The following is a 25,386-nucleotide window of genomic DNA, read 5'->3' as shown; positions in this document are numbered from 1 at the left end:
GTTAGCAAAGAAAAATATTCGCCTGTTGCAATGGCCGAGCAAATCCCCTGATGTACACCCTATAGAGCACCATAGGGATGAGTTAGGGTGACGAGCTGGGGCCCGCACTCATAGCAGTAAAGGTGAATTCTCTGCAGATTTGCACATGGAATGGAGTGAGATCCCTCAGGATGTCTTATACCCGAAATACAAAATATTGTTTATAATATGCTACAAAATATTTATGGCATCGTAATAATGAATTACTCTCTATGTTGTGAGCAATAATCATCAACATTAACAGAAATAAACACGTGAAATAGATCACCCTGCTTGTAATGACTCTATATAATATATGAGATTCACTTTTTGTATTGAAGAACTGAAATTTACTTTTTGATGATATTCTAATTTTGCGAGAAGCACTTTTATGTGTGTGTGTGTATATATATATATATATATATATATATATATATATATATATATATATATATATATATATATATATATATATACAGTGCCTACAAGTAGTATTCAACCCCCTGCAGATTTAGCAGGTTTACACATTTAGAATTAACTTGGCATTGTGACATTTGGACTGTAGATCAGCATGGAGGTGTGAAATGCACTGCAGCAAAAAAGAATGTTATTTCTTTGTTTATTTATTTTTTAAATTGGGAAAAGTTTTTTCAGAAGGGCATTTATTATTCAACCCCTCAACCCACCAGAATTCTGTTTGGTTCCCCTAAAGTATTAAGAAGTAGTTCAGGCACAAAGAACAATGAGCTTCACATGTTTGGATTAATTATCTCTTTTTCCAGCCTTTTCTGACTATTTAAAACCCTCCCCAAACTTGTGAACAGCACTCATACATGGTCAACATGGGGAAGACAAAGGAGCATTCCAAGGCCATCAGAGACAAGATCGTGGAGGGTCACAAGGCTGGCAAGGGGTACAAAACCCTTTCCAAGGAGTTGGGCCTACCTGTCTCCACTGTTGGGAGCATCATCCGGAAGTGGAAGGCTTATGGAACTACTGTTAGCCTTCCACGGCCTGGACAGCCTTTGAAAGTTTCCTCCCGTGCCGAGGCCAGGCTTGTCCGAAGAGTCAAGGCTAACCCAAGGACAACAAGGAAGGAGCTCCGGGAAGATCTCATGGCAGTGGGGACATTGGTTTCAGTCAGTACCATAAGTAACGTACTCCACCGCAATGGTCTCCGTTCCAGACGAGCCCGTAAGGTACCTTTACTTTCAAAGCGTCATGTCAAGGCTTGTCTACAGTTTGCTCATGATCACTTGGAGGACTCTGAGACTGACTGGTTCAAGGTTCTCTGGTCTGATGAGACCAAGATCGAGATCTTTGGTGCCAACCACACACGTGACGTTTGGAGACTGGATGGCACTGCATACGACCCCAAGAATACCATCCCTACAGTCAAGCATGGTGGTGGCAGCATCATGCTGTGGGGCTGTTTCTCAGCCAAGGGGCCTGGCCATCTGGTCCGCATCCATGGGAAGATGGATAGCACGGCCTACCTGGAGATTTTGGCCAAGAACCTCCGCTCCTCCATCAAGGATCTTAAGATGGGTCGTCATTTCATCTTCCAACAAGACAACGACCCAAAGCACACAGCCAAGAAAACCAAGGCCTGGTTCAAGAGGCAAAAAATCAAGGTGTTGCAGTGGCCTAGTCAGTCTCCTGACCTTAACCCAATTGAAAACTTGTGGAAGGAGCTCAAGATTAAAGTCCACATGAGACACCCAAAGAACCTAGATAACTTGGAGAAGATCTGCATGGAGGAGTGGGCCAAGATAACTCCAGAGACCTGTGCCGGCCTGATCAGGTCTTATAAAAGACGATTATTAGCTGTAATTGCAAACAAAGGTTATTCCACAAAATATTAAACCTAGGGGTTGAATAATAATTGACCCACACTTTTATGTTTAAAATTTATAAAAATGTAACTGAGCAACAAAACTTTTTGGTTTGTAAGATTTATGCATCTGTTAATAAATCCTGCTCTTGTTTGAAGTTTGAAGGCTCTAACTTATTTGCATCTTATTAAACCGGCTAAATCTGCAGGGGGTTGAATACTACTTGTAGGCACTGTATATATATATATATATATATATATATATATATTATAAAATACGAATATGGTGTGCATCTCTACATATGTACATATATATATATATATATATATATATATATATATAACATTTTCTTTTGTTTAATTTTTCTTTTAATTTATTTATTTATTTTGTTTATGGTCTGTCCCTTAGTGATACAAAAACCATTGAGGTTTTCAGTCTTCCAGAAGTCCAGGAGTAGTATAGTCAGGGCAGATCAGTTCTCAGGACCTGGTCAATCAGACATGTCAGTAATCTGTGGTCGCTGGACGGGAGCCCCCTTCCTTCTTAACTTTTCAGCAGCTGCGGCTAATTTTTTGATTAACCAGTATGGCGCGATGTCACATGTTCGTCAAGCCGCAATGATGACATCCGCCAGGTTGGCTAATGAAGGGAAGAGGTGCAGATGCCGGAAAGTAGGAGGAAACTCTCAGGGCTCCTGTCCAGAGACCACAGATTACTGACATGGCCACTGGTACTGCGAATCGATTCACTCTGATTCTATCCGGAAGGTCAGTACATCCTTATACTACCGGCATGCCACCGATCACTTGGCTGGTCCCATGATCAGCGCATCTAATAGTCACATGACTGTCTTAAAAGTATTCTAAAAATGCATTAATCCGTGCAAAATGATTGAATATAGAAACACAATACAAGGTCGATATTCACTTTCAAGTTTTTTTTTTTTTCATTTATTACTATAAAATATCAATTCAAGCCATGATAACCGTGGGCTACTAATGTTCCTGTTAATAAAAAGAAAAGTAAAAGTGCGCGGGTGATAATCCACCTCGGGCATGGGGCCACCTTGGAATTATAATACTTTAAAGACTGTATTGTAACACAGTGTAATATAGAATATATGAGCTCATTTCATAGTCCGGCTCCCTGCCGAGACCACACACACAACAAAGGACTTACTTTAATAAAGCAATTCAAACTTCTTTGCACAAAACTGGTTACCGTGGTAACGGGAGAACGCAGGTTAATTAACATGGCAGCACGTTTGTCAAGATCTAATCAACGACTATTGTATGTATATATATATATATATATATATATATATATATATATATATATATATATATATATATCCTTCTATATAACCTTCTATATCACTGTACTTTGTGTCTGATAAAATCCTAACTATTATTATAATTATCATTAATGAGATAATGTATGGTTACCTACTGCGCTTTTTAGAATCACATTTCTTTGTAAGCCAACCCATAAACTTTGGTAGCAGAGTGCCACCCCAATAGACTGTGTAATCAGAGGATGGATGCCACTCCATTAGACTGTGTTAGCAGAGCGCCACTCTGTTGGACTGTGCTAGCAGCGGGCCACTCCATTAGACTGTGTTAGCAGAGGACCACTCTCTTGGACTCTGTTAGTAGAGGGCCACTCCGTTGGACTGTGTTAGCAGCGCGCCACTCCATTGGACTGTGTTAGCAGAGGACCACTCCGTTGGACTGTGTTAGCAGAGCGCCACTCCATTGGACTGTGTTAGCAGAGGGCCACTCCCTTGGGCTGTGTTAGCAGAGGCCCACTCTCTTGGACTGTGCTAGTAGAGGGCCACTCCGATGGACTGTGTTAGCAGAGGGCCACTCTCTTGGACTGTGTTAGTAGAGGGCCACTCCGTTGGACTGTGTTAGTAGAGGGCCACTCCATTGGACTGTGTTAGCAGAGGGCCACTCCGTTGGACTGTGTTAGCAGAGGGCCACTCTATTGGATTGTGTTAGTAGAGGGCCACTCCATTGGACTGTGTTAGCAGAGGGCCACTCCCTTGGGCTGTGTTAGCAGAGGGCCACTCTATTGGACTGTGTTAGTAGAGGGCCACTCCATTGGACTGTGTTAGCAGAGGCCCACCCTCTTGGACTGTGTTAGCAGAGGCCCACTCTCTTGGACTGTGTTAGCAGAGGCCCACTCTCTTTGACTGTGTTAGTAGGGGGCCACTCCGTTGGACTGTGTTAGTAGAGCGCCACTCCATTGGACTGTGTTAGCAGAGGGCCACTCCATTAGACTGTGTTAGCAGAGCGCCACTCCATTGGACTGTGTTAGTAGAGGGCCACTCCGTTTGACTGTGTTAGCAAAGGCCCACTCTCTTGGACTGTGTTAGCAGAGGGCCACTCCATTGGACTGTGTTAGTAGAGGGCCACTCCGTTGGACTGTCTTAGCAGAGGGCCACTCCCTTGGACTGTGTTAGCAGAGGCCCACTCTCTTGGACTGTGTTAGCAGAGGGCCACTCCGTTGGACTGTGTTAGTAGAGGGCCACTCCGTTGGACTGTCTTAGCAGAGGGCCACTCTCTTGGACTGTGTTAGTAGAGGGCCACTCCGTTGGACTGTGTTAGTAGAGGGCCACTCCATTGGACTGTGTTAGCAGAGGGCCACTCCGTTGGACTGTGTTAGCAGAGGGCCACTCCCTTGGGCTGTGTTAGCAGAGGGCCACTCTATTGGACTGTGTTAGTAGAGGGCCACTCCATTGGACTGTGTTAGCAGAGGGCCACTCCCTTGGGCTGTGTTAGCAGAGGGCCACTCTATTGGACTGTGTTAGTAGAGGGCCACTCCATTGGACTGTGTTAGCAGAGGCCCACCCTCTTGGACTGTGTTAGCAGAGGCCCACTCTCTTGGACTGTGTTAGCAGAGGCCCACTCTCTTTGACTGTGTTAGTAGGGGGCCACTCCGTTGGACTGTGTTAGTAGAGCGCCACTCCATTGGACTGTGTTAGCAGAGGGCCACTCCATTAGACTGTGTTAGCAGAGGGCCACTCCATTGGACTGTGTTAGTAGAGGGCCACTCCGTTGGACTGTGTTAGCAGAGGCCCACTCTCTTGGACTGTGTTAGCAGAGGGCCACTCCATTGGACTGTGTTAGTAGAGGGCCACTCCGTTGGACTGTGTTAGCAGAGGGCCACTCCGTTGGACTGTGTTAGCAGAGGGCCACTCCGTTGGACTGTGTTAGCAGAGGGCCACTCCGTTGGACTGTGTTAGTAGAGGGCCACTCCGTTGGACTGTGTTAGTAGAGGGCCACTCCATTGGACTGTGTTAGCAGAGTGCCTCCCCAATAGAATATTGGTAGAGTTACACCCCATTAGTTGGTTACAGCAGGTGCCACCCCTTTAGGCGGTGTCATCACAGTGGCACCACAATAAACATTTTTTGCAGAGGACCACCTGACAGGACCATGTGAATACACACTGTGAATTCATCGCCAGTTTTGCAAATTATCCCACCTTCAAAGAATGGAGAGGTCTGTAATTTTTATTGTAGGTACACTTCAAATGTGAGAGTCAGAATCTACAAATAAAAAACAGAAAATCACATTGTATGATTTTTACATAATTTACATTTTATTGCATGAAAAAGTGTTTGATACAATAGAAAAACAGAACTTAATATTTGGTGCAGAAATCTTTGTTTGCAATTACAGAAGTCAGATGTTTCCTTTAGTTCTTGACCAAGTTTGCACACACTGTAGCAATGATTTTGGCCCACTCCTCCATACAGATCTTCTCCAGATCTCAGGACTGTTGCTGGGCAACATTGAGTTTCAGCTCCCTCCAAAGATTTTCTGTTGGGTTCAGGTCTGGAGACTGGCTAGGCCACTGCAGAACCTTGAAATGCTTCTTACAGAGCCTCTCCTTAGTTGCCCCGGCTGTGTGTTACGGGTCATTGTCATCCTGGAAGACCCATCCATGACCCATCTTCAATGCTTTTACTGAGGGAAGGAGGTTGTTGGCCAAAATCTCGAGATACATGACCCCATCCATCCTCCCTTCAACACTGTGCTGTTGTCCTGGCTAGTGTTGAGCGATACCGTCCGATACTTGAAAGTATCGGTATCGGAAAGTATCGGCCGATACCGGCAAAGTATCGGATCCAATCCGATACCGATACCCGATACCAATACAAGTCAATGGGACTCAAGTATCGGACGGTATCCCTGATGGTTCCCAGGGTCTGAAGGAGAGGAAACTCTCCTTCAGGCCCTGGGATCCATATTAATGTGTAAAAGAAAGAATTAAAATAAAAAATATTGCTATACTCACCTCTCCGACGCAGCCTGGACCTCACGGAGGGAACCGGCAGCGTTCTTTGCTTAAAATTCGCGCGTTTACTTCCTTCCGTGAAGTCCCGGCTTGTGATTGGTCGCGTGCCGCCCATGTGGCCGCGACGCGACCAATCACAGCAAGCCGTGACGTAATTTCAGGTCCTTCAGGATTTTAAAATTACGTTCTGGCTTGTGATTGGTCGCGTCGCCCATGTGGCCGCGACGCGACCAATCACAGCAAGCCGTGACGTAATTTCAGGTACTTCAGGATTTTAAAATTACGTTCTGGCTTGTGATTGGTCGCGTCGCGGTCACATGGGCGACGCGACCAATCACAAGCCGTGACGTCATGGGAGGCAGGACACGCGCGCATTTTAAAATGCGCGCGTGTCCTGCCTCCCGTGACGTCACGGCTTGTGATTGGTTGCGTCGCCCATGTGACCGCGACGCGACCAATCACAAGCCAGAACGTAATTTTAAAATCCTGAAGGACCTGAAATTATGTCACGGCTTGCTGTGATTGGTCGCGTCGCGGCCACATGGGCGGCACGCGACCAATCACAAGCCGGGACTTCACGGAAGGAAGTAAACGCGCGAATTTTAAGCAAAGAACGCTGCCGGTTCCCTCCGTGAGGTCCAGGCTGCGTCGGAGAGGTAAGTATAGCAATATTTTTTATTTTAATTCTTTCTTTTACACATTATTACATTAATGTTGTTTCGATACCGATACCACAAAAGTATCGGATCTCGGTATCGGAATTCCGATACCCGCAAGTATCGGCCGATACCCGATACTTGCGGTATCGGAATGCTCAACACTAGTCCTGGCCCCTTTGCAGAAAAACAATCCCAAAGTATGATGATTCCCCCACCATGCTTCACAGTTGGGACTGTGTTACATAGTTATATAGTTACATAGGTTGAAAAAAGACCTAGGTCCATCAAGTTCAACCTTCCTCCACCAATTGTACGTTTCGTCAATGTATCTATAACCCACAATGTTATGTGTGTCAAGGAAATCATCCAGCCCTTTTTTAAAAGCTGTTATAGTGTCTGCCATTACTACGTCTTGCGGTTTTTATTTTTAGATTCTGTTTCTTACAGTTGAAGTGTACCTACGATAAAAGTTACAGACCTCTCCATTCTTTGTAAGTGGGAAAACTTGCAAAATCGGCAGTGTATCAAATACTTATTTTCCCCTCTGTACCCTGATAATTCATTACTATGGTACTTACAGTATTTAAAGGGAGTCTATCATCACAAACTCACTGCTCAAACCAATGGCAAGTGCTCAGTGCCTCCCTTGGTTTGGCCAAGCGAGCAGTTCGTTGCACCTTCCCAAATATTTGTTTCTATCTATGTCCATCCTCCTCTGGCTCCTGTGAAGCCAGAGGTGTCAATCAAGGAAGAGGGGGACGAAGATGCATGCACAGCAAGTAGGTGGGAAGATGGTGTGAAGTGGTTGGCCCCTCCACGTGGTTGGTTTGAACAGTCATTTTGCGCTGACAGTCTCCCTTTGAATATACCTTTTGATTTTGTCACATCTGATTATTATGCATTGTAGGAGATCATTAAAAGTCGTTCACGCCCGGCAAGGAATATGATGTGCAGCTCCCAGCCCTCTCTCGCCTGCTGCTCGTTGCACATAATTATGCCCTTTTTTGACCCTTGTCTTGTAGGTATGGTATCTGCTGGGATGGGTCTGTTATCTGCAAGCCAAGGAGTCTGACGAGGAAGAGGCTTTCAAGGACTCTGCCAGGACGTATCTAAGGAAAGCCAAAAAGGTAGACAGCTGCTGTATGCATAACTTGATCCGTTTGTATCCCCTGTGGTTCACCTGTCACTGAAAGTAAGGGCTTTGTGTTCTCCGCTTTTTAAATGAGAATTTTGCAGCAAAAAGGAGAATGAATAAACCACTTAAAAAAGAAAAAAAAGAAAAGAAAAAAGTCATGGGCTCCGGCAAGATATTTACTTGTGTTAGTATTTATATGTGAATATGTTTTTATTGTTCGCGACTCTGAAGTTGCATTTGTTCCTTTTCATTATGATCAAAAAGATTTGAAAGGAGCTCGTGAAATAGTTTTCGGCAAACAAAAAAGGGATTACTTTTAGCCGTGACAAAATCTTGCTTATCTTTTGCTTCTTTGCTGAAATATATTTGCTCGGAAATAGAACGCTTTATTATGTTTGTTTTATATTTTCCATTACGTATTTCTTTTCGCTGTTCTGGCACTTAGTGTGATAGCGGCCTCCTGCTTCTATGCTCGCTATTTAAATGGACGGGATTGCAAACAGTGTATTGTAAAGCCCCATAGGAAAGCGGGATTAATTCTGCATAATGTATTCCTGCGTTTGCCTGGGTGCCCGTACAAAGCTGCTGCGGCCATACCGGACTGATATACCGTCTACTTGGATGGAAATTGAGGGCAGTGGGCTTCAAGCCTTAATAATGCATCTAATTCCGTTCTAGATTTTTCTCAAATATTACTTCACCCAAGTATGGCAGCCAATTCTACAGGAAACCTTAGAAGCCCATTAGTTGGTGTTACAGTATGGTTTCCACATTGTAGCAACTCATGGCTTTTATGTATGTGACATGCTTTACTCCAGGACACGTCGGCCATCAATGAATTACATCTCCCTGCAAAGTATTCGGTTGTTGTGTGCTCACAATCATGAGAGATGTAAGCGGCTCCAAGGAAGGATTCTACAAATGAAAGATGGAGATGGTGCACAGTGTGATCCATTAAAAAAAATAAAAAGTGCTTTCTAGATGGAAAAGGTCTAGAATCTCTGTCTCGCTCTATATCACCGAGATCTATGTAACTATCTCTCTCTATCTAGCTCTCTATCCTACTTCTTTTTTCTTCCTTCCTTCTTTCTTGCCTTCTTTTCTTATTTCCTTCTCCCTCCTTCATTCCGGCTGATATTTATCTCTCAGATATCTGAACTGATCAATCTATATTTCTGATATCTATTTATGTATCTGTCTGTCTTTATGTCCCATATCTTTTTCTTCCTTTCTCCTTTTCCTCCTTCCTTTCTCCCTTCATTTCTCCCTTTCTTCCTTTCTCCTTCTCTTCCTTTCTCCCTCCCTTCCTTCCTTTCTCCCTTCATACCTCTCTCCATTTCTTCATTCCTTTCCCTTACTTCCTTCCCTCTTTCCTTCCTTCCTTTTTCCCTCCCTCACTCACCCCCTCTCCTTTCCCTTCCTTCCCTCTCTTTCCTTTCCCTTCCTTCCCTCCCTCTTTTTACTTTCCTTTCCCTTTCTATCCATCCCTCCCTCTTTTTCCCTTCCTTTTCTATCCCTCCCTCTTTTTCCTTTCCCTTCCTTCCCTCCCTTTCCTTTCTTCTGTCCTTTCCCTTCCTTTTCCCTCCCTCCCTTTCCTTTCCATTCCTTCCCTCCCTTTCTTTCCTTTCCTTCCCTCCGTCTTTCCTTTCTCTTCCTTCCTTCCCTCCCTCCCTTTTTCCTTTCCTTTCTTACCTTATTTCTTCCTTCCCTCCCTTTCTTTCCTTTCCCTCCCTTCCTTCCTCTTTCCTTCCTTCCCTTTCACTTCCTTCCTTCCCTTCTTCTCTTTACTTTTCTTCTCCTTCCTTTCTTCCTTCCCTCCCTTTCCTTTACCTTCCTTCCCTTTCTTTCTTTTACTTTCCCTCCCTTTCTTCCTTCCCTCCTTTTCTTTCCTTTCCTTTCCCTACCCTGCCTTTCTGTCCTTTCTCTTTCTTTCTTTCTTTCTTCCTTCCCTCCTTTTCTTTCCTTTCCCTACCCTTCCTTTCCCTTTCTTTCTTTCTCGAAAAATCAAAGAAGCAGCACACCATCATTTTAGTGCAAAATGAAGTGATTTTGAAAAAGGCTCACACACAGAGCTGAAACGTTGCGCACAAATTTTTTGCACTAAAATGATGGTGTGCTGCTTCTTTGATTTTTCTAATAGAAGGACTGGAATGTACCTGTGAAGCCTTGCACCCAACTATTGCCATTGTTCAAGTGCTGCTCTCTGCTCAATTTTATCTATCTATCTATCTATCTATCTATCTATCTATCTATCTATCTGTCTGTCTGTCTGTCTATCTATTATCTATATATTATCTATCTATTATCTATCTATCTATCTACTATATCTATTATCTATCTATCTATCTATCTATCTATCTATTATTTATCTATCTATTATCTATCATCTATCTATCTATCTATCTATTATCTATCTATCATCTATCTATTATCTATCATCTATCTATTGTCTATCTATTATCTATCTATCTATTATCTATCTATCTATCCTTCTATCCTTCTGTCCTTCTGTCCTTTTACAAACCTTTCCTTATTACTTTAGCAGTAGCCCCGGAGTCCTGATGATGATGATGGTAGCAGAGGGGCAGCGCAGGGAGCCCACCACCCGCCTCTCCCTCTATAAACAGATGCAAATAAAGTCTGTTCTCCCATGAATAGCTGGAGGTCTGTGCAGGAGCGCTGGATCCCCGTGCAGTGTGATAAAGCCTCCTCTCTATATATGACTGCTTCCAGCGGATGACATATGTTATCTGTAGCACACATAAATATGCCACAAATACTCCGCCAAGCGTCCCACAGGTAGATCATTAACATATAAATGGTTTGTCATTAATTTGTATCTATAAATAAGCCCGTTATTTCCTTTTTTCTGAGTTTGTGTTGCCTTTCTACCTCCTGATGTTGTCAGTCAAGTGCGGAGATGTCAAGAGCTGATCTTGCCGGAGATTCAGCCTCTCACTTACCATACAGATAGGACGAGCACTTGAGATTCCGCAGCCCATGTAAATTGTACGGGAGAGGAACCTGTAAATCCCTTCCTTATTACTGAAGACTTTGCCTATTACGATGCATACATTTATGTAGACGCATGTGGAGGAATTCTCCTGTGGATGGAGTCAGGCTGAATAGCGGCTCTTGGAGGTGTATTATTATTGATGTAATGTCACTCATCTCACATTGTATCGCCTAACCGAATGAAGAAGAGCTCATACACCCGTAATACGCTGCAAAGTCATCTACAACTTTCCCTCAAATCCAATGTGACTAAAATTCTGTTTTCCATCCAGATATATATACCGTAAAATATAGCGAGAATTGCATTTTTATGACTTGCAAACAGACTAGATCTCTGTCATCTAAGGTGACGTTTCAGAATAAACTGCTGTGTGTGTACAGCTCTCCTGTATTTATGTAGCACAGGTCCAGAAGCAGCAGAAGAATGGAGGACATTATACAGCAGCACTGATCAATGTAGCTGTGAATCCAGCACTGGGATTGAGTTTTAATGGTCACGTGATCTAAGGTGTCTTTTCAGAATAGACTGCAGTGTATGTACAGCTCTCTTGCATTTATGTAGCACATGTTCAGAAGCAGCAGCAGCAGCATGGAGGACATTATTATACAGTGGCACTAAGCAGTATAGCCGTGAATCCAGCACTGGGATTGACCTAAAATGGTCAATGTCATCTAACGTGACTCTTCAGAATAAACTTCTGTATGTACAGCTCTCCTGTAGTTATGTAGCACATGTCCAGAAGCAGCAGCAGAATGGATGATATTATAGAGCTGCACTGATCAATGTAGCTGTGAATCTAGCACTGGGATTAAGTTTTAATGGTCACTGTGGTCACTGTCATCTAAAGTGTCTTTTCAGAATAGACTGAAGTGTATGTACAGCTCTCCACTATCTATGTAGCACATGTCCAGAAGCTGCTGCAGCATGGGGGACATTATTATACAGTGGCACTAAGCAGTGTAGCTGTGAATCGAGCACTGGTATTGACCTAAAATGGTCAGTCATCTAAGATGACTCTTCAGAATAAAGTGCTGTGTGTACAGCTCTACTGTATCTATGTAGCACATATCCAGAAGCAGCAGTAACATAGAAGACATTATATAGCAGCACTGACCAGTGTAGCTGTGAATCCATCACTGGGATTAAGCTAAAACACTTACTGGAAAAGCAGCAGCACTGTCTGTGTGTATGTCCTTTCACAATCTACTCTTCCCCCTCCAGAAACTTTAATAGGCCGCTTTAGTTTGATCCATCAGTAAGTTTTTCTAAATGAAAGATGAGCTCATGATTTAGACAGATGGGGAAGAAGAGGCTCATACGTGGAGAAAGAAGGAAATTTATCTGATAAGATATATTTCAAAGTTACTTATATGTAAATTGGCTCTTCAGTGAGGAAGAGGACTAGAACTATAGTGTCACCTTATGGAAGCAGATATCTTAACGTCAATATTGACCCTTTATATTCACTTATACTATTGGTTTATGCAAAGCAGTGAACATTATACAGGGGCTATCTCACAAAAAATGATTTATTAGTTATCCATAAAACAGGTGATAAATCTATGATTTCTGGGACCTTCTCCACTCTTAGTCATAGGTAATAAAATGCTTTTTGTGGGCTAATCCCTTCAAAGGGTTAGAGTGGCTTGCGAAAGTATTCACCCCTCCTTGGCTGTTTCCTATTTTGTTACATTACAACCTGTGTTTAAATATTTTTGTAATCCGATTTGTGTGTGATACATCAGCACTAAATAGTCTTTTGGTGAAGTGAGAAAAATATAGGCATAAATTAAATGGTTGGGATCAAATAAAAATTGGCAAGTGCATATGTAATCTCATCCCTTTTGCTATGAAGCCTCTAAAAATTTCTGCTGCAAGCGATGACGTCATAAGTTCATAAGTCCCACTCTTAGTGAATGAAGTCCACCTGTGTGCAGTCTAAGTGTCACATTGTCAGTCAGTATCTAACGTAACCTTTTCTGAAAAGCCACAGAGGCTGCAACACCATTAAGGAGATCTCCAAACAACACCATGAAGACCAAGATCTCCAAACAGCACCATGAAGACCAAGATCTCCAAACAGCACCATGAAGACCAAGGAGATCTCCAAACAACACCATGAAGACCAAGGAGATCTCCAAACAACACCATGAAGACCAAGGAGATCTCCAAATAAGTCAGGGGCAAAGTTGTTGAGAAGTACATGTCAAGGTTGGGTTATAAAAAAAAAAAAAAAAATCCCAATCTCTGATGATCCCCTGATGCGCCATCATATCCATTATCATCAAATGGAAAGAACATGGTACCACAACAAACCTGCCAAGAGGGGGCCGCCCACCACAATTCTCAGTCTGGGCAAGGAGGCATTAATCAAAGAGGCAGCACAGACACCAAAGGTAACCCTGGAGGAGCTGCAGAGTTCCCAAGCAGAGACTGGAGTATATTGTCCATATGACCACAATAAGCTGTACAATCCATAGAGGTGGCCTTTATGGAAGAGTGGGCAGAAAAAATCCTTTACTTACATACAAAAATTGTAAGGCTCATTTTGAGTTTGCCAAAAGACATGTGGGAGACTGCCCAAATGTATGCAGGAAGGTGCTGTGGTCAGATAAGACTAAAATTTAACTTTTTGGCCACCAAGGTAAATGCTATATCTGGCATCATACCAACACAGCTCATCACCCCAATAACACCATCCCTACAGTGAAACATGGTGGTGACAGCATCATGCTATGAGAATGTTTTTCGGCAGCAGAGAGAGGGAAAATGGTCCTAGTTGAAGGGGAAGATGGATAGTGTGGAATACAGAGATATTTTTGAGCAAAACCTGTGTTGTGTTATCGCACAACCCTTATACGCTTTAAAATGTTTTATGTAAGTCTTCAACTGTGCAAAAAAAAATATTTTGTATGCCACTAGAATACAAGAAAACTGTACAAAATATTTTGAAAAGTCTCAGACTATGAATTCACAAAAAAAATAAAACAATAAAAGATAAGGATGGAAAACTTACCACAAAATCCATACTCCTCAAAAAAAAAAAAAAAAGAATGATGAAATAGGACCTAAATGTGTAAAGTGGAAATTAGGGAATTGTTTCGAGCCTAATTAAATTTGCCTCGAATTTTACAAACAATCGAACTGAATCCAGTTTTTTTGGATATTTGCTTTCTCTGGTCAGCTGTCGTTATTCGGAATTGTAGAAGGAGGGGAAATGTTTAAAAGAAAAAACTGTCCAGCTGCTGCTGCCGGTCCTCCACCTATCCGGCCAGTTATTTTCCCCGGTGCGTGACATTCTCTTTGGGTATCTTCACCTTGCACCAAGACTTCCGGTGTTGTGCAGGCCTCCTTTCGCGACGGGTGCTGTCCCAGGTGCTGACCAGGCCTTCCGATGACACATGTCATGAAATCACACCTCACGTTGGTCTATTCAGTGTCGGAAGCCCCAGTGCGGAGTGAAGATACCAGAAGAGCACATCACACAAAATGGGCCAGAACAGAAGGCCGGATGGTGAGATGCAGTGGTGGTATAGGTAAGTGCCGAGGTGAGTGTTATTTTTTTTTTAATGTTTTTCTCCCCACACTTTATACTTTGGAGCCTGTAGAGAAGCCAGACCATAACAGTTTGCACTCAAAATCTTTGATGCGAATCTAATTTCCCTGTTACATTCATGCGAACCTTGAAATTAGAATTTTGTCAGACCCATGGAAAGTCACCAAGTTCTCTTGTCCCACCTTACATATTATACTGATATTCCAGGTATCCAAAATTTTTGTGGAATTGTGCCAAACTATTGGTCATTTAAAATCCTATTTATTTTTTTACCCTGGATTCCTCAACATTTTTGAAAACCCACTTGGAAATACTTGATAATATTGAAGCCCTCATGATTCATGCAAGTGTTCTATCCTTAACTAAATCTTGGGAATGGAGAAGCTGATTGTAAACGTTTTTTTCTGGGCTGTTTTTCTTCTCTGTTTTTTACACTTTCACAGAAAAGCATTTATGTGATGGTTATGGTTATATTTTGTTTCTCAGTACACCCTTCATCTTCCAGCTGTCTCCACCCGTTATGTGCGATATCGGCTCCAGCAGAAAATATAACAAGCCTACGAGATTTATCCGAAAATTCTCCTTTTTATCCTTTACTTTTATTTTTTTTGTGACATTTGAAATGGGGATCCGGTCAGAAAAATGTAGTTGCCAAGAAAATAATTGATTTGCAATATGTAATGTTTCCTCTCCAGAAAAAAACCTGTTAATAATAACTTCCCATGACCTATATAAAAAAGTAAAAAAAACCATATTTCTCTATGATAAGTAATCATCTGGATATAGATGCAGTATTTAGACCTTATTTCCATGGGCCTAGAATATATCCAGAACCCTTCCCACCCTTTACTACCGTAGCCAAGTGCGATACTATGTGGACAGGATCACGTCCCAATATGTCATTTTTATTCTACCATTGGACACTAGCTACATGCTAAGTGATTTTGACCAGAAGGATTGGTATGAGACATGAGATCTGTGACCTGGTATTTTTTGGATTGCTTGCAGACTTCACATTGGCTGAGCCACTGAACGGGTTAAAAGATATCATAGGTTCTTCACCCTTCACAAGTGAGTTGGAAATTACAAGCCCTTTAAGAGGTCAGAAGTCCATGCATGCTCGCAACCCATAGCGGAATGTCACCATAGAGGAGAAAAGGCTAGGAAGGGGAGAGAAGCAGCTGCAAGGAGGAGACCAACCGCAGCCTCGAGAAGAGCGTAGGACAGCAGAAGGCATCTTGACAATATGGCCCTATTATGAGACCAGGGTCATTTATACGCCATGATCAGGCCAGGGCAAGCCAGTGAGTTTGCTCTCAGACACCAGATTTGGAGTACCAGAAGTATTGGTGTAGCCTTGTCTTGAAATCAGAGTATTTTATATGATCTTGCTTCAATCTGTAACCAAACAAATTTGTTGGAAATTTACCCAAAATCTCATATTCTAACGTATCCAAAAGTTTGGTGCATCATTTCACACGAAAGCAGAAAATTGGCCTAAAGTTGTCCCCCTTATTGGTGTCCTCTTTTCAGGGCCAAGAAGAGGTTGAGGATTTAAATGTAATACATGCGCACACCTGTCCTCATCTTATTCCGCTGATGCAGATCCACGATCCCCCACTCTTGTCTGTTTTTTCCGATGTTATGATTAATTATTGGGCTTGTACATGTAAGGGGCCACCCACATCAATAACGTCCACCGCATCCCCATATGACACGAGGAGGCTGTATATGTCATTGATGTGTACCGCCCCATGTGATGCCAATCACCAGCCCCAGTGCTAGTAGATCTGAAGACCGTCAGGGAGGAGCAGGGGAACTGCCGATACGGGGTAAGGACAGGTGAGGGATTAGGACAAGTGACTATAGTGTATTTTAATACTTTCCCTCCTCATATATTATTCTAAAAGGTCTGAAGAGACCCCAGAGGTTATTAAATGTTTTTCTAGACCAAATCAAATCACATCTGGCAGCAAAATCCAGAGAATCTAACCAAAATAAATTTTTGGGGAGAATTGCTCATTTGTATCTGGAACTAAAAGCAAAGATTAAGGTGTCGATCTGAGACCAAAAGCTTTTTGTCACGGGGTTACTGCGACAGTGTGGAGCCAGAAGACCGCAGTGTCTGATTGCTCCTATTCCGGCGCTGAGAAGAAGCACTTCTCCTTCATTTTAAATGTGTTTATTCCTTCTGGCAGAACTGGGGTTAATCGTCCATGTTGGAAATCCCTGTGCTCACAGCTGAGCTCGGTTAGCCACTCCTTTCCCCTTTACAATCTGGGCTCTCATACTAATCCTTGTCAGAGCTAGCATTTGCTGCATGGCTAATGGAGGGAGAGGAGTTTGTATGAGAAGGAGAGTTGGAGGAGTTATTAGTGGCTGTTGCTTGGTTTGTATGCGTGGTAATTCCTTATCCTTTTCTGTTTTGGTTATTCCCCTACCGTCACACACCTCCAGGGCATTCCTCTGTTACATGTGAGTGAATATTTTGTATGCCTGGAGTTTTCTGTTAACCCTTGTTTGTGTTGCCCTGTTTGTTGGGTTGGTGCACAGTAGCGCCCACTCTTCCCTGGGTGGGGGAACAGAACAGATGGAGGGCTAGCTTAGGAGATAAGGCAAGGGCGGAGGCCCCGGCATCTTTGTCATCTGAAGTGTCCGGGGGAACAGGGGGAGCTATGGCGCCCCCTAGTGTTAGGGACAGGGAAGGAGCCCCTGGTCCCGTATCACCCGACAGCTGTGCCGTGACATTTTTCTTTGCCATTACTTAGAATTGACAAACTTTGGTCTGCCATCCGGGCACAATGTATCATTGTACCGGTGTTGTGATTTCATTGAAAATTCAATCAAAATTATGGCTGATTAAGTTCTTCATTTGGACTTAACTGCCAATCCCTTGAATGAGAAACACTGGCGCTACCTGCATCCACCATTAGATGGCGCTTTGTAGCATACTGTTCATGCATTGTGCTCAGTAATCAGTATTCAATGCACTCCTAAGCTCCCCCTAGTGGTGACCGAATGAAGCTAACCCTTTATCACACTATTCTAATTCTAGGCAGGAAAAGTTGAGCTTTGTGCCTATTCTATTATTGAGAGATGTCAACCTAACTTTAGATGAGAGCATTTAATTTAAGGTATTTATTTTATCTCCAGAATGACTCTATTTATAGATGTAAAAAAAAAAATCTAATTGAAAATTTTCACATTTTTCATGGCAGGTAAATTACAAGATTGCATCATATTACAAAGCTAAGTATGGGTTGGGCTGGCAGACGATAAACATAGGTGTAATTGATGGTTTGTCACCGCATTGAACATAACTACTTCTCCGAGGTGCCACCGCGACTGTTGCGTTACATGGAGAGATAATGGTGACACCCTACTAGGACAGGCATAATGCCAATCTGTCCAAGACTCTTAATTATCGTCTTCCGATATTTCACAGCATTATATATATATATATATATATATATATATATATATATATATGTCAATTTCAGTTGTGACAAGATAGGCTTCAGCATGAAGCCCACCATGCTCCGGGGAATCACAAGGACCCTTTGATGTTTGCATGGAGAATGGAGATGTTTGTGTAATTAATGAGACAGCTGTACGGCTCTGTTTTCTCAAGACGAGCTGAGATCGTTCAAGACGTTAACAGTCGTTGTACAATCAGCGGCTTAGATCTTCTTCACCTTGAAAAAAAATCTGAAAATTAAAGGAAAAAAAAAACTTAAAAGTCAGACAATGTACACTTATTTACATTACTGAGACGGTATCCGCGCAGACAGCCGGCTCCTTTCAGGGAATACATTGTTTTTACAAATCTAATATCCTTCAGAGTGCGCTGTCAATGTCACTTAAGGTTAAACCACGGGAAAGAGAGCAAAACATGTCCGCAAATAGGAGTTTTATCAGACATTTTTTCCGTTCTCCAGAGCTACTGTATCAATCTCCTTTCTAGTTCTTGGAATTAAAAATATATTGTCCTCGTGAGCCCTTGTGACCTTTTTATAAAAGCCTACAAGGTTCTTTTGTAATTGAGAATCCCCCCCACCCCAAAAAAAAAGGGAAGGAAAGAAAGCTGATCCGTCACCAGATTTCACAATACAAACGACATACTTTAATGGCATCTCTTAGACCCCAGGAGGCTGGTGTACTTACTATAATCCTGTTAAATTCAAACAAAAAATGGAAGTAAAGGGCTGTTGTGTATACACATGAAATCATAAACCTATAAACATGATACACAACTATATATATATATATATATATATATATATATATATATATATTTCAAATTTTATTAATCGCATCGTAAAAACATAACAAGACAAACATAAGGAAAAAAGCTCAACAAGCTGAAATGTACAGGGGGTGGGGCTGTATAAAATGTATATATATAAATATTCAGTATTTCATTACAGGTAATATATGTATGTGAGATACGAGAGTAACACATAGTAATTGACTGTGATAAAAAACATCTATATCATAATGGTTCCCTCGTTAAAGCACAGGCAAAACGCGCTTTGGGCACAAACGGTGAGAGTGTGGTTTGTATATTTTGTCATTCTCTCCTTTTTGTCCATTATGATAAAGCTGTTTTTATCACAGTCATTTACTACCACAATGCAGAAAAGGGAGAGACTGACATAGTATAAAAACCACAATTTCACTGTTTGTGCCCAACGCGCGTTTCGCCTGTGCTTTATCAAGGGAACCATTATGATATAGCGGGTTTTTATCACAGTCGTTTGCCATCAGAAAAGGGAGAGACTAAATTTTTTACAATGATCTTGTTGGTTGATGACTTCTCAGACCACAGTTAGTTCAGGCCCGCCAGTATGGTTGTAGTATGGATCACTGATGATGAGTAATTCCCATGAGGCCAGACTAGCTGAGTACCATACAGGGTGGTGGGCAATGGATTTGCCTCATTGAGCGTTGGTGGTATGCATAGATGCCGACACATAAAGAGGGACTTTTTGCTACGAGCCCTACCACGTACCCGTACTCATCTCTGCGACCTTTCTGTTGCTCCTTTATCTTTTTTCTTATGGTGATGTTATCGATCTTGCGCTGTGTAATGGAGCTATACCCATCTACAGACTTTACAACCAGGGAAGGGTCTTCCTCTACAATGGTGCTGTACTGAGCACCATGTGGCAGCACACAGAGTATCTATGGCCCTACAGTGCGAAGACACAGGGGCCCCATGACCTCTGCTGAGTGTTTGATGCTAGATAAGACACCCTGCGAGGCATCTGACATAGGACTTTCCCCGTCTACCTTACTTTTTCAGGGAGGAACACATGGGAAGATGAGACGTTTCCAAGTGATTTTTTTTTGTGATGTTTTCGTGAAGCTTTTGTTTATGAGAAAAAAACAGATCATTCAGATTGTAAAAGGGTTTTAGTACCAGGAGTTTATATTTAATTGCAGAGATTTTGTAGCAACGGGGTTTTTATGTCTCGCCTTGTGAGATAAGTACGTCTGGCGGCAAAGCTCTGATGAGTTACTGATGTGCTCTTTTCCATTAAGGATTAATCACGAACCTCGTACGATGCACGTATATCCATGTGGGTGAGCGCTCGGCCATACGGAACCGTGCTACAGAAATTGTCTCCTGTAATGATTTTGGTTTCCATGATGTTTTTGGGGTTGCCTAGGTGCAGCACCAGGAAAACACGCTCCGAGTCCTCAGCCACATTTCTGACATGATGAGGGATGGTCTTGATTAAAACGATTCCCCATTAGGAATGTCGGAGTTACTAGAGGGTGGACTAGCCCCCAGATTAAGGCCCTAAAAAGGTGAAAGTTATCACCTATCCTGAGAACGAGGATCTGAAATGCCCATGCGGGAATGGAATGGTGGTCGCTCCATGTTGACCGGGCGGCGTTTCAAAGAAATCGGTGCAATTTATCTTATGGATGAGGTGTTAACGTTCAATGTTGGCAAGAACCCTTTAATTATAATCCAGGAGCAGTAAATGGGGTTGTCCGCTACTCGGACAACCCTTTCTCAATCCCTATGTTCCCTCGTTGTAAAATAATAACACTTATACTCAACTCCATGTCGGCGACGTTCCAGCGGTGTCAGCACTTTCTGTCCCAACATTTATAATCTCTGCAGCTAACCCGCCCTGGCTTCAGTCACTTCTTCTTCAGGCACATCAAGACATCTGGAGGAAGTGAGAGCTGTGGTTGGCCTCCTACGTCCTCCTGATGTCAACTACGTCTGTAGAAGAAGAGAGTGAAGCTTGCGCTGATTAGTATAACAATGTCACGCGATCCCCGGGAGAGCCTATGTCGCCACCACTGGAATGACGCTGGCAACAGAGATGAGTATGAGTGTTATTATTTTACGGGGGGGGATTCAGAAGGGGTTGTCCTAGTAGTGGACAACCCCTTTAATTGAAAATGGCACAAAATAAACTAACACCTCCCCTAGTTGGATTGGGCGTTCATAATCTTGTCTGTCCCGGCCAACTTTTGGTGGGTAATAACCAATGCGTCCCATTAGACCTGTATTTTTGGACCCAGATGTCCCGCGATTACACATGGCTCAGATCTTTCTTTCTTATATCTCCTGCTTCCAGTACACCAGATCTGTCTTAAGATCTATGGACTCAATTCACTGTTGCCTTTGCACCTTTTTTTCTGGTCTAGTTTTGTGTTTTGCACCTTTTTCTTTTGTTTGCACCCAATTTATTATTCTACTTTCTTCTTTTTCAAAGTCTATTTTACTTTTGCTGGCCTGTGGTTTTTTTTTTTTAATTTCCGCTTTGTGGTCGGTGTTTAGCAATTCAAGATGTTTTTGTCTGATCCATCAATTGCAACTTTTTAAAAAGTTGCAAAATTTGGCGCAACTCCGCTCCAGTGCACAAAATGGGAGTTGTGTTGCGTTATTTTTTGGTCACTTTACAGTCCAAAAATGAAGGTTAAATAGTAAAAGTGTCCAGTGTAGAGAATGTTTCTACGCTTTCGTGCTGTTTGACCCTTCACTGCCCAAGTACAGAATGCCCATGAGACGCAATTGCAAACTAAACAGCCCATATATGCCTATAAGGTTGCTTTTGAGACCCGCAGTCACCTGTGCTCGGACCATGAATGCTGGACATTCATTGCCCCGGACAATTATTGAATTATTTGGCCCACACTGGACAATGTACAGAAGTATTATTTGGCATTGTAAGGGATATAGTAGGCTTCAAGTAGTCAGGAGATCCGCGGTCTGTATTCAGACTGTGAATGTCGGATGTGTGAAACCGGACTCAGTCTCTTGTTGCTACTGGGGAGGCAGTTTTCGTGGCTGAGCTGCAATACCAAACACTGCCTACGGACTAAGGAGGCGTTTTTATGTAAAATTTCACAATTCTTTTCTAACCTGAGGTGGTTCACAGTATTTTGTAGCAATTGTGATCTATAGGGCACCGAAAAAGCGTTAATTCCTCAGATTAGTATTACGTCTTAATAAACCTTTGGCTCGCACCGTATCTGCCACATTAATGCAGGAATGGAAACCGTCCCCGGGTACAAGTGTCTGCTGGAGAATGTTTATCCGGCAGCAGCGGAGCCGCTTTGTAACCTGAACTCCGATAGTGACAGCTATGAAGATGCAAGTACTAAAAGGAATCTGTAAAATCAGTATTACCCAAATCTACATTTGTAAAGACTTGTTGTATTTTTACACTTTGCTGTTCAGCATAATTGCACCCATTTACTGCCGTGCTGCCTGAGTTTTGCATTTACATTTCACTTTTATTCATTCCTCTTTGTTTTTTCTGCAGTTCTCCATATTTGTCTGTATATTGCAATAAATATATATCTTAAATGTATATTCACTAACGCATTTTTTGGAATGAGTTTTTTTTCACAAACCTCATGTTTTATTGAATTATTTTTATTATATATATATATATATATATATATATATATATATATATTGTGATACAGTGACTGGCATCATTGTGAATGGCCGGTATGTGTCACAGAGACTGAGGTTGTCCTCTGCGCTGTAAGCTCGAAGTGCTGTTCTGGGACTTATAGTTCCACAAGTGTTTTTGTTATAAGGGAGGCTTACAGGGTTAGTTGGAGAGCTGGGCAGGACTGACTAACCACACACACCTCCCACCTATGGGGGCGGTTACAGGTACATAATGTGACCATGGTTTGGGTCACATGTTTAGAGTGTATGGATCTGAATAGTCAGTGTGTAAGGTCCTGATGGCCTGTGTGTTGGAATGTCCTGGAGTGGACTGAATTCCTGGAAGCACATGGTGAGGCTATGGACTGAAGGCCTGTATGTTGGAAGTCCCTGTGACTGGACTTCCTGAATAGCGCATGGAGAGGCCGTATGTGCAGAGTCTGTGACGGTACTGCATTGGGGAAGCTACCGTTCCTTCTGCGGGTCTGGACAATTTGGAGTGCCCTGGTCACAAGGACGGTGATCCCAGTGAGGCAGCTTTCCCCTGGGAACAAGGACTGACAGGAGTCAGCGTATGGAGCAGGAGCTCCTGTAAGGTAACTCCAGATAAAGGGGGGCAGAGAAATATCTGCCATTGGAACAGATTGTCGGTGATTATTATGTTCCATTGATGTATATAATGAACTGTTCGTGGTGTGGTTTATGATGTCTAAATAAACACCGTTCCTGTGTGCTTTAATCCCGTTGCCAGGCGAGTGTCCCCCAACACACTCAGAAAGTACTGTCCCACCCCAGGTTCAATGTCGGCTCTCTGACTGTGCCCCAGTTTGAGTACTGGCTGCAGCGGTGACGTCTCAAGTACTGCACTCATCACCACTGCGGTCAATCACGGAATGCTGCATCCCTTGCCATTTACATTGCTCGAGATGCTGAGCTCAGTGATTGGCTGCAGCAGTGATGTGTGCTGTAGTCATGACGTCACCGCTGCAGCCAATACAGAGAGATCGGTGTAGCGGCGGAGAGCTGTTTCTACCGTTTTTACTTTTTTCCCCCTTTTAATTTTTTTCATTTATAATTTTTTCTTTTTTTGGGGGGGGTATATTTTTTTCTTTTATTATTTTTTACCTTTTTCTTTTTTGTTAGATATTAGAAGATTTTTGCAGGACTTTAAAACTTTTGTCTAATAGTAGCTAATGTGATAAAATATTAAAAATAACCATAACTCAGCCTTAATATCTCCTGCCAATTGCAACGGCAATGCTCCAGAGTTGAAAATGTACAATGACCGCTGCAGTAAATCACTAATCTCTATGGTTACATTGTGTCCATACCGACATCACCATTAAAGGCCAGCGATTGGCTGCAGTGTTCTCCTGAATGCTTTATGGCACATGACATGACCTGCTGCATGATCATCAGGGATCACCGGAGTGTGGAGGCAAATTTAAAAGGAGAATAATGATGATTATTTGATTATAGTTTTATTATATTTAATTATTATTTTTATCACATTGCTTTTTATTAGCCACATTAACACATATATACATACACTCACCGGCCACTTTATTAGGTACACCATGCTAGTAACGGGTTGGACCCCCTTTTGCCTTCAGAACTGCCTCAATTCTTCGTGGCATAGATTCAAAAAGGTGCTGGAAGCATTCCTCAGAGATTTTGGTCCATATTGACATGATGGCATCACACAGTTGCCGCAGATTTGTCGGCTGCACATCCCAAAGATGCTCCATACAAGGCAGGATGGATCCATGCTTTCATGTTGTTTACGCCAAATTCTGACCCTACCATCCGAATGTCGCAGCAGAAATCGAGACTCATCAGACCAAGCAACGTTTTTCCAATCTTCTACTGTCCAATTTCGATGAGCTTGTACAAATTGTAGCCTCAGTTTCCTGTTCTTAGCTGAAAGGAGTGGTACCCGGTGTGGTCTTCTGCTGCTGTAGCCCATCTGCCTCAAAGTTCGACGCACTGTGCGTTCAGAGATGCTCTTAGGCCTACCTTGGTTGTAACGGGTGGCGATTTGAGTCACTGTTGCCTTTCTATCAGCTCGAACCAGTCTGCCCATTCTCCTCTGACCTCTGGCATCAACAAGGCATTTCCGCCCACAGAACTGCCGCTCACTGGATTTTTTTTCTTTTTCGGACCATTCTCTGTAAACCCTAGAGATGGTTGTGCGTGAAAATCCCAGTAGATCAGCAGTTTCTGAAATACTCAGACCAGCCCTTCTGGCACCAACAACCATGCCACGTTCAAAGGCACTCAAATCACCTTTCTTCCCCATACTGATGCTCGGTTTGAACTGCAGGAGATTGTCTTGACCATGTCTACGTGCCTAAATGCACTGAGTTGCCGCCATGTGATTGGCTGATTAGAAATTAAGTGTTAACAAGAAGTTGGACAGGTGTACCTAATAAAGTGGCCAGTGAGTGTATATACACATACTTTTTTACTTTTATTTATGTATAGTTTGTTTTCTTTGTGCATTTCTTTTTTTTTTGTGTGTGCATGGTTCACCCTTTTCTTAGTATTTACCCTTTAGGCAGGTAGCATGCTGCATTATTAGACATAAGTGCACAATCAAAAGATTTAATGTCCACAAGAACAGAAAAGGAAATGCTCCGTTCTATTGCCCCTGATGCATTTGTAGAGATTTATTGGACCCGGTGTGTAATCTTCAGACAAGTAAATTGGCATTTGAGGAGTGTCACAAACAATAATGCACTACATCTTACACCATAACATACAGATGTCGAAAAGCTATTACTAAAGTGGGACCTGCACCCAAATTGTATAGAAGTAATAGCGCAGCTTGTATGTGACTTGGGTCCCAAACAGTTTGAGGTTTTGTAGATTTATTTTCACTTGCACTTTTTTGTTCGTATTTTCAAAAATCTACAACCATTTGGGATTTTTT

General features: G+C 42.5%; 1 protein-coding gene across 2 annotated transcripts in view; it reads left to right on the top strand.

Annotated features, from left to right (window-relative positions):
- Positions 1 to 25,386, top strand: part of LOC143781586 (uncharacterized) — a 409,484-nt gene that overhangs the window by 352,246 nt on the left and 31,852 nt on the right. For both annotated transcript variants that reach the window (XM_077268242.1, XM_077268241.1), the window contains exon 10: positions 7,840 to 7,944. In XM_077268242.1, coding sequence (XP_077124357.1) covers positions 7,840 to 7,944 — 105 coding nt within the window. The remainder of the gene's footprint in view (positions 1 to 7,839; positions 7,945 to 25,386) is intronic.

Source organism: Ranitomeya variabilis, chromosome 6 (assembly GCF_051348905.1).
Source record: "Ranitomeya variabilis isolate aRanVar5 chromosome 6, aRanVar5.hap1, whole genome shotgun sequence".
Lineage (NCBI taxonomy): Eukaryota > Metazoa > Chordata > Amphibia > Anura > Dendrobatidae > Ranitomeya > Ranitomeya variabilis.
This window is presented reverse-complemented; position numbering and strand designations above follow the sequence as displayed.